The sequence below is a fragment of the Oncorhynchus masou genome, chromosome 11 (assembly GCF_036934945.1).
Source record: "Oncorhynchus masou masou isolate Uvic2021 chromosome 11, UVic_Omas_1.1, whole genome shotgun sequence".
Taxonomy (NCBI): Eukaryota; Metazoa; Chordata; class Actinopteri; order Salmoniformes; family Salmonidae; genus Oncorhynchus; species Oncorhynchus masou.
This window is the reverse complement of record NC_088222.1, coordinates 17707248-17717847: the sequence shown is the minus strand read 5'-3', so window position 1 is coordinate 17717847 and position 10600 is coordinate 17707248. Positions and strand designations below refer to the sequence as shown.

The window sequence follows — 10600 nt, the reverse complement described above, 5'->3', positions numbered from 1 at the left end:
TCACTTTGAAACATGTACAGGATTTGGCTATACTCAACAAGTCCATCAATCAGAATGCAAAGACAAGTTTTATTGTAAAATATAATTGTAATGTTCTAACAAACAGCAGTACAACACTAAGATGCATTTGTCTGTTATGCTTGAATGGTAATGATAAAGCCTAGTGTTGTACTAAGAAATGTGAAATAGAGAGAACACTGAAAGGTTCCCATGACTTGTGTTTAATGGGTGCAACAGTGATTTGGTTCAAAATGGCATCATTGTACCTGGATGATAATACTACTGTACTACTCATCTTCACAGAGAAGCTGAGATCGGCTTCATCACAAATCACAAACTGTTGTCTGTCTTAATTCAGGTTGAAAATAGAGGGAGGTAGACAGACGGACAGGAAATAGAGAGAACGCCTCTGTCGGTAGAATGAGAATACTCAAAATGGGAGTGGTGATGACTCCCATCACACATTCTATTGAGGATTTGGCTGGATTCATATGAAAGGAAGGTCAGTGGGGTAGTGTCACTATCAATCTGAGATGAGTTATCTATCCTTCTACAACTCACAGCTACATAAAACAGCCATCTTCATGCACATCCATCTTCAATTAAACCATTTAGCGAACATCCCTGTTACTGTTGATGAGTTGACAAAGATAATGATGCCTTTGTGCTCATGGAAAGAGTTTGTTGCTTTTGAAATATCACCTCAAGGTACAGTAGTAGTAGAAAGACAGTCGTTCACAGGCTGTGTTCAAACAGGCAGACATGCAGTAGTTTTTGACTAACTCTTCTTCAGTAACTAACAGAGACAAACTGGAGCCCTTACAAATATGTTAATTTGTAAATTACCCCCAACTGACAACCACAGGCAAGCTAACTGTTTTGTAGTACGCCAAAGCTCTACAGCTGGTTCTGTCCTCCGGAGCCGCCCTATAGCTGCTTCTGTCCTCTGGAGCCGCCCTATAGCTGGTTCTGTTCTCTGGAGCCGCCCTATAGTTGGTCCGACTGGTACTCTGACACCTCAGAGAAGGTTTCTGAGAGGCTGAGAGGTGGATCGCGGTCGTCGGTGCAGACAATCTCGAAGTGGTAGTGTCTGAACTCGATGGCAAAGGTGGCGAGGAAGCCCAGGAAGAACATGACCAGCGCCCATTGCGCCCGCGCCGCGTGCATGTGAAGACGTTGCGCCATCAGGGCAAAGTCTGAACGGGGTGGGGGTTAAGGGTCAAACAAACACTTTACAAAATGTACTTTCAAAATGCGTAATTCCTAGCTTCCTCTTTCATGGTAAACACTGATTTAACATGGCTGAATAAGTGAAAGAAAGGTTTCCACCACTACAGCTGTATCCAGCCAACATACCCATAGTAATGCCCTCACTGTACCGTAAGTCTCTTTGTTTAAAAGTGCCTGCTAAGTGACAGAGTGAGTCCCTGGTGCAAGCCAGAGGAAGGATACAGAGCAGCATGCAGGCGGTGACAGCCCCTGACAGTAGGAAGCGAGGGATGCCCGCCTTCCGGCCCTCGTTCCTCAGGTTGACCTTCAGGGTGATGACAGATTGCACCCAGCAGAACAACGTCCCCAGGCCAAACGTCATGGACGTCCCAATGTTGTGGAGCTCCTCGTCATTTGACAGCTGGACCAGACACATTACAGACAGATGACAGACATGGCTGTTATCTGTTTAATTTCATTACTGTGACCCTGCTACACACACTGATAAAATCTGATTATCACTGTAAACCAAGATTAGGTTTTTGTAGATTTTGTCAGTGGTTCTCAAACGTTTTGGGTCTGTATGTAGGGGCTAAGGGTTGTGTAAGACTAGTGACTCCTACGAAGTACACCAGGGACAGTCTAGGGTAGGGCTTTCCAACCCTGTTCCTGGAGAGCCTACCTCCTTCGTGCCAACCCAAATTTAGCACACCTAATTCTAATAATTAGCTGGTTGAAAAGCTGAATTGGGTTAGTTATAACTGGGGTTGGAGCGAAAACCTACAGGGGGGTAGCTTTCCGGGAACAGGGTTGGAGCGAAAACCTACAGGGGGGTAGCTTTCCGGGAACAGGGTTGGAGCGAAAACCTACAGGGGGGTAGCTCTCCAGGAACAGGGTTGGAGCGAAAACCTACAGGGGGGGTAGCTCTCCAGGAACAGGGTTGGAGCGAAAACCTACAGGGGGTAGCTCTCTGGGAACTGGGTTGGAGCGAAAACCTACAGGGGGGTAGCTCTCTGGGAACAGGGTTGGAGAGCCCTGGTCGAGCGGTTAAGGAAGTGTTTCCCAAACTCGGTCCTGGGGCCTGCCCTGGGTGCATGTTTTGGTTTTTGCCCTAGTACTACACAGCTGATTCAAATAATCAAAGCTTGATGATTAGTTGATTGATTGAATCAGCTGTGTAGGGCTAGGGCAAGAAACTAAAACGTGCACCCCCTTGGAAAGTTTGGAAAAGGGGAAGTTAGGGACTAGGGGAAGTGTCTAGGGTCTGAAGGTTTATTTTCTGGACAGAGCCAGTGACTCCTACCTGGAAGTTTCCCACCAAGGTCATGCCGAAGCAGGCCAGGGACAGGGCCACCAGACTGCCAATATTGAGCCAGGGTTTATGGACCCGGGGCTTCAGCTGCAGGTATCTGAGGACACCAATGATGAACCCTGAAAGGAGAAGACCCATAAGGGATCTCTCTGTTCTGGCAGTCTCTCTAGCCATTTCATTCCTTGTACTGGGGACCCACAGGGTGTGCAGGCTTTTGTTTCTGCTCAATACTAACCTCATCAATAACTGTTTGTAATGAGCATTACATGTTCTGCTGCTGGAACTGCTGACTGTAAATCCATCCAAATCAATAGACAGTACTTCCCCATTTTATAATATGCATCCTGTTGTTTCTATTCTTGTCTCTCGTCCATCTCATATCCTACCATTATTATGGTACAATGTCCAATGTTCACTATGATTACATGTACATTTATATGATAGAAGATAGGAGAACATGCATCAGGCTTACCTACGAAGGCAGCTAGGTTCATGACCTGGCTAAAAACACAGCTGGCTGGGGGAGCATTGCCTGCAATGCTGAGAGAGAGAATTGTATTGATAGGAAGCACAAATCCTAGGTAAAGATCACTAACCAATTAGGTTGGTACTCATAGGCTGTGTACCTTATATATGGAGGGGATTTAGTTCCAGATCGCCTGTGAAAAATTACATCTAATGTTTAGAAATAGTGCATGGTCATAATGACTGGAATAACACATTTCTACGTTCTTCATTTATATTCCACCTTACTTGTATTCTGAACTCAGGGGTGTTATCTTCTCATCTTCAACAGCTATAAAATACCTGTAACCAAAGTCACACACAGCTGTAAAGCCGAATGGTGCGTGAGATAACTGAAAAGATCTGGAAAAATAAGACACTTACACAACCCAGAGTCCAGCGGCTGTGAAGAGAGAGTACATGATAGGGAGAAACGTCCAGGGACTGCACTTCCTCATGGTGTCTCCTGTAAACAAAAAACATTTTAAACTTCTCCACTCCCTGGCAATGGTGAGACAGGAAATGGAAGGAGGTAGAACTGTTTTAGAACCACCTGCAGCAGAACATGTAAAACCTGTCCTGAGATGTTTGAGGGAATTACTGTAACTCAAAATAGAAGTACAGGAATGCTGTCCTGTTCCAATGCCACACTTACGAATGATAAGACCAAGCCAAAGTCAGGTCCGGGGGTTAATCTACAGAAGAAAAACACAATATTATGTGACCTGTTTTTACAATTTGAGACTGCAGTTACCTCTTCCGGATTATCCTAACATTGAATGGCTAGTAGCTTGCTAGGCTCTTACAACAATTAGTTAACGTAAGGCTCGTGTAATTAATTGCACTTATTAAAACCTTGAATTAACTGACATGTAAACGGAAAGGTGTATGTATCTAGAACCAGAATAATTTCAGCACTGGATAGCGGCGAAAAGCCCATTGGGCCAATGTTCTGCAGCCGTTGATTTCAGCACCACTGCTACTGGACAGCTCCCGTGTCTACAAAACTGGGGAATGCAATTGCCAAGGACGACCAATAAAACACTATTTATTACAGCCACTCAGTACAGCAACAGCAACAACAATCACTCATTGACAGTCAATTTGCACGTGCATCAGATTGAGCCAAGAAAATGTATATTTTTGTGATGACTGCATAGATAGGTGAATGTGTTTGCCTCGTGCATAGCCTTGAATGAAAACGATGTAGCGAGCATGTAGGCCTACATTTTACATTCTACCGCGGGCCGGTTAGGTATTTATCACCTACCCTGTCAATATGTTATGTACTTTCTACCATGATACTTTCACAACAGCGACAGATTTACATGTAAGTCACTGATAACAGCTCACTTTCCCAAACAGTGTTATAGTATTGTTCCCCACAACCTTTAAAATGGAGGATACCTTCCCTTCCCTAACTGGCTTCCCCAATCCCAATACCCCCCCTCTATCTGTCTCTGATCAATCGTCAGACAGAAAAATGAAATACCTCGTTGCCAGCCAGGGCCTGTTGGATTTAGATTCCGTCTTCTTCTAATTTCATAATTGACTGAAACACGCAGTTTTGTTATCAGTCGTAGTCACAAATCGTCATATAAACATGTGCCTGAGAGCACTAAATCCGGAGATAGTGAAATGGAGTGTGCAGTCGCGAACATACACTGTGGCCATGGGCGAACCTTTTCTTTGCAGCACTGAATATTTAGGCTAGCGAGGAAAGAGCCTTCTACCGTAGGAAAGAGCAATAGCAGTAAGCCTCGTTTCCAGCATGTAAACTGTCCTATCCTACACTATAACCTATGTGACATGATAGTAGGCAACCTGTAGCTGCTCTGCTGTGGACACTTCACTCAGAGGTAGGGTGCATTCAGAAAGTACTCAGAACCCTTCATTTTATCCAAATGTTCTTACATTAGCCTTATTTTTTTAAATCCCCCCCTCAAACTACACACAATACCCCATAATGACAAAGCAAAAACAGTTTAGACACTTTTGCAAAAGTATTAAAAATAAAAAACTGAAATATCACATTTACATAAGTATTCAGACCCTTTACTCAGTACATTGTTGAAGCGCCTTTGGCAGTGATTACAGCCTTGAATCTTGGGTATGATGCTACACGCTTGGCACCTGTCTTTGGGGAGTTTCTCCCATTCTTCTCTGCAGATCCTCTCAAGCTATGTCATGTCATATGGGGAGTGCACAGCTATTTTCAGGTCTCTCCAGAGATGTTCGATTGGGTTCAAGTCCAGGCTCTGGCTGGACCACTCAAGGATATTCAGAGACTTTTCCCAAAGCCACTACTGCGTTGTCTTGGCTGTGTGCTTAGGGTCGTTGCCCTGTTGGAAGGCGTGCAGGTTTTCATCAAGGATCTCTCTGTACTTTGCTCTGTTCATCTTTCCCTCGATCCTGACTAGTCTCAGTCCCTGGCACTGAAAAATATCCCCACAGCATGATGTTCCCACCACCATGCTTCATTCAGGGTCTGAATACTTTCCGAATGCACTGTATGTGGATTTCTGATTTATTCAATTTAGCTAATGTTATTCAATTATGCTTTATTCAATTATTCTAATGAAATAATTCTACTATAATAACATCATGTTACGTTGGCATGTTGTTCATAGAAGAAAAACATAATGGATCTTCTGTGATTCAACTGAAAAAGCAAATGAATAAATGTACCTCGACCCTCACAGGAATTGGGAGGAAAATCTGCTTATTTTCCAGGCAATAAACAAACACCGAACTTTCATATCCAACAGTTTATTATTAAAAAAGCCCTCTCTAATGAATGGCACAAAGTCATCTATAAAATAATTTATCTTAGCTATAATAATGATGATGATGATACACATGCGTACATACAGTTGAAGTCAGAAGACTCCACAAATTTCTTGTGAACAAACTCTAGTTTTGGCAAGTCGGTTAGGACATCTACTTTGTGCATGACACAAGTCATTTTTTCAACAATTGTATACAGACAGATTATTTCACTTATAATTCACTGTATCACAAATCCAGTGGTCAGAAGTTTACATACACTAAGTTGACTGTGCATTTAAACATCTTGGAAAATTCCAGAAAATGATGTCATGGCTTTAGAAGGTTCTAATAGTCTAATTGACATAATTTTAGTCAATTGGAGGTGTACCTGTGGATGTATTTCAATTTGTATTTGTAGACCCCCACAAGTCTGGTTCATCCTTGGGAGCAATTTCCAAGTTGAAGAACACCATCCCAACTGTGAAGCACGGGGGTGGCAGCATCGTGTTGTGGGGGTGCTTTGCTGCAGGAGGGACTGGTGCACTTCACAAAATAGATGGATTCATGAGGATGGAAAATTATGCAGATATATTGTAGCAACATCTCAAGACATCAGTTGGGAAGTTAAAGCTTGGTCAAAAATGGGTCTTCCAAATGGACAATGACCCCAAGCATACTTCCGAAGTTGTGGCAAAATGGCTAAAGGACAACAAAGACAAGGTATTGGAGTGGCCATCACAAAGCCATGACCTCAATCCTATAGAAAACTTGTGGGAAGAACTGAAAAAGCGTGTGAGCAAGGAGGCCTACAAACCTGACTCAGTTACACCAGCTCTGTCAGGAGGAATGAGCCACAATTCCTCCAACTTATTGTGGGAAGCTTGTGGAAGGCTCGCCCAAATGTTTGACCCAAGTTAAACAATTTAAAGGCAATGCTACCAAATACTAATTGAGTGTATGTAAACTTCTGACCCACTGGGACTTTGAGAGAAATAAAAGCTGAAATAAATAATTCTCTCTACTATTATTCTGACATTTCAAATTCTTAATATCAAGTGGTGATCCTAACTGACCTAAGACAGGGAATTGTTACTAGGATTAAATGTCAGGAATTGTGAAAAACTGAGTTAAAATGTATTTGGCTATGGTGTATGTAAAGTTCCGACTTCAACTGTACGAACATTCAGTTACCTACACATCAGATTAATCATATGCATCATCTCAGCCAGATCCAATCATCACAAAGGAAACTCCACCATACTCTGTGTGTCTCCCCAATAAGACAGTGTATAAACTAAACCACAAATATACAGTTTAGGCTATTGATATAGACCCAGTATAAAACCTGCAGAAGACAGGTACAGAATACAACCAAAACAAATACAGTCCTTCCACAACTGACAGGAAAATACAAGCATATAACACAAGCTCAATTGTCAAAGATACTCTGATATAAACACAGTACCGTTGTAATAGCTAGAAGCACTACGGCAACACTAACTCTCACTATACATAACAGTAGAGTGAAATTGATATTTCCAATGAATCAAATGGATAGATTCAAAGTTTGGTAGATGCTCTCATATCTCATATAGCTTTTTGTCTCATTCTGTCTTGCATTTAATTAAATCTGAATTACTCCCATTATAAAGTACATCATGACAGAGTGACAGACACATCTTCCTGAGAGTAGTGGTGCGGTTTTGTGTTATTCAAACAGGGGGATCCAAACTGATTCAAACAGGGGGATCCAAACTGATTCAAACAGGGTGTTACGGATACAGTTATCCTGTGTGTGTGTATCCTGTGTGTGTGTTTCTTTTCTCTCCTTCTCCCCTCACAGGTGAAAATCATCACTCCCCAATCAATCATCAATCAGAAGACACACCTCCTCATATTTCCTGACCTATCACAGTTCCTTCCCCATGGTTTAAAAACCCCATTTGTTTGTTCTACAGCCCAGCCCAGCTCAGCTCAATCTCTCTGTAAATGCCATGTCTGTAGGTCTCTGTGTTTCACTCTCGCTTTGTGTCGTAACCTCTCTTTTGTTTAAGCACCTCATAGCACTTTGTCATCACCTGTGAGTATTGTTTTTGGTTATGGTGTTTGTGTTTGATTGCTGGTGGAAAAGGGGGAAACCAAGACAAGTCGCCCATGGGCATACACTACCCGTAGGTGAACTTTGTTAAATACACTAGTTAGAACTGGGCGGACCACCCACTGTATTTTTGGTTAGTTAGTTAGCTGTTGTTAAAGTAGGCTAGTCTAGCTTAGGGGTGTTTTTGAATACTTATTGTTTCTTTCCTTGGGTCCAGCTCAGCCCCTTTTCCTGCTCCCCCCATTACCGTGTGTTTTATAAATAAACCTAGAGTTTGACGGTAGATTTCAGTTGTCGTGCTTATTTCGTTCACACTTTTCCTTTGTCACAATAATAATTTGCATGAGTTATGTTACGAGTCTCATTACCATCCCCCCTAGACTGTCGGGCCAAAAGGGATTCGTAACACAGGGGGATCCAAACTGATTCAAACAGGGAAACCAAACTGATTCAAACAGGGGGAACCAAACTGATTCAAACAGGGAAACCAAACTGATTCAAACAGGGAAACCGTATTAACATTCTATTATATCAGTATGCATCATGAAGAGTTGGATAAAAACTAATAGTTACTGAGAATATTCCAAGCACAATCTAACCCCATTATGGCTGCGTTTACGCAGGCAGACAAATTCAGATATTTTTTCCACTAATTGGCATTTTGACCAATAACATTAGATCTTTTCACATCAGATCTATTGCAAATCTGATCTGATTACAAAAAAATACCAATTAGTGCAAAGAATTTAAGAATGTGAAGTTGTCAACCTGTTTCAAGCTGAAGTAAATATGGAGAATGAAATTTCAGCATTCAGAGTAGATAAGCTAACTTATTTTGCATAATGAGTGAAAGTACAACATCTATAAGTATAAGGGCACCTGTTAAACATATTCATTTTTTAAATTATTGTTGGAGATTAATTCATCACCATCGAAGCAACAGTTACTCAACTACCCCTGCTCATTGTAATTTTGGTACTGACACTGAGCCTGTATATACAGTGGCAAGAAAAAGTATGTGAACCCTTTGGAATTACCTGGATTTCTGCATAGCATTTTATCTGATCTTCATCAAGTCACAACAACAAACACAGTCTGCTTAAACTAATAACACACAAACAATTATACGTTTTTACGTCTTTATTGAACACACTGTGTAAACATTCACAGTGAAGTGTGGAAAGTGTATTTGAACCATTGAATTTAATAGCTGGTTAACCCTCCTTTGGCAGCGATAAACTCAACCAAGCGTTTTCTGTAGTTGCGGATCAGACCCGCACAACGGTCAGGAGGAATTTTGGACCATTCATCTTGACAAAACTGTTTCAGTTCAGCAATAATCTTAGGATGTCTTGTGTGAACTGTTCTCGTTGTCATGCCACAGCATTTTAAATCGGGTTGAGCTCAGGACTCTGACTAGGCCACTCCAGAAGGCGTATTTTCTTCTGTTGAAGCCATTCTGTTCTTGATTTACTTCTGTGTGTTGGGTCATTGTCCTGTTGCATCACCCAACTTCTGTTGAGCTTCAATTGGCAGACAGATAAGCCTTACATTCTCCTGCAAAATGTCTTGATAAACTTGGGAATTCATTTTTCCGCCGATGATAGCAAGCTGTCCAGGCCCTGAGGCAGCAAAGCAGCCCCAAACCATGATGCTCCCTCCAACATACTTTACAATTGGGATGAGGTTTTGATGTTGGCATGCTGTGCCTTTTTTTTCTCCACACAGTGTTGTGTTCCTTCCAAACAACTCAATTTTAGTTTAATCTGTCCACAGAATATTTTGCCAGAAGCGCTGTGGAACATCCAGGTGCTCTTTTGCGAATTTCAGACATGCAGCAATGTTTTTTTTTGGACAGCAGTGGCTTCTTCCGTGGTGCCCTCCCATGAACACCATTCTTGTATAGTGTTTTACGTATTGTAGACTCATCAACAGAGATGTTAGCATGTTCCAGAGATTTCTGTAAGTCTTTAGCTGACACTAGGATTCTTCATTACCTCATTGAGCATTCTGCACTGTGCTCTTGCAGTCATCTTTGCAGGATGGCCACTCCTAGGGAGAGTAGCAACAGTGCTGAACTTTCTCCATTTTTAGACAATGTCTCTTACCGTGGACTGATGAACATCAAGGCTTTTAGATATACTATTGTAACCCTTTCCAGCAAGTCAACAAATCTTAATCTTAGGTCTTCTGAGATCTCTTTTGTTCGAAGCATGGTTTACATCAGGCAATGCTTCTTGTGAATAGCAAACTCAAATTTTGTAAGTGTTTTTTATAGGGCAGGGCAGCTCTAACCAACATCTCCAATCTCATCTCATTTATTGGACTCCAGGTTAGCTGACTCCTGACTCCAATTAGCTTTTGGAAAAGTCATTAGCCTAGGGGTTCACATACTTTTTCCAACCTACACTGTGAATGTTTAAAGGATGTATTCAATATAGACAAGAAAAATACAATAATTTGTGTGTTATCAGTTTATTAAGCACACTGTGATTGTCTATTGTTGTGACTAAGATGAAGATCATATCACATCTTATGACTGATTTTTGCAGAAATCCAGGTAATTCCGAAGTGTTCACTTTTTCTTGCCACTGTAGCTTGCGTTCTCATGTTTACTTTATAGTATTACTTTATATTTTTACTTTATATAATTTTGTCACGGCTTCCGCCGAAGTCGGTCCCTCTCCTTGTTCGTTCGGCGGTCGACG

General features: G+C 41.8%; 1 protein-coding gene across 2 annotated transcripts; it reads right to left on the bottom strand.

The window, feature by feature from the left end:
• Positions 1–49: 49 nt before the first annotated feature.
• On the bottom strand, positions 50–4865 carry tmem150c (transmembrane protein 150C). 2 transcript variants are annotated; one of them, XM_064977596.1, is made up of 9 exons: positions 4518–4865; positions 3681–3720; positions 3410–3491; positions 3275–3328; positions 3148–3180; positions 2994–3061; positions 2513–2640; positions 1453–1630; positions 50–1196 (listed from the first exon to the last, which is right to left on the bottom strand). In XM_064977596.1, exons 3-9 carry the CDS (start codon positions 3481–3483, stop codon positions 988–990), a joined length of 744 nt encoding a protein of 247 aa, XP_064833668.1. In that variant the 5' UTR covers positions 3484–3491; positions 3681–3720; positions 4518–4865; the 3' UTR covers positions 50–987. The 2 variants fall into 2 exon arrangements, with proteins under 2 accessions (XP_064833668.1, XP_064833669.1); XM_064977597.1 differs by lacking the exon at positions 3681–3720.
• Between the last annotated feature and the right edge of the window lie 5735 nt (positions 4866–10600).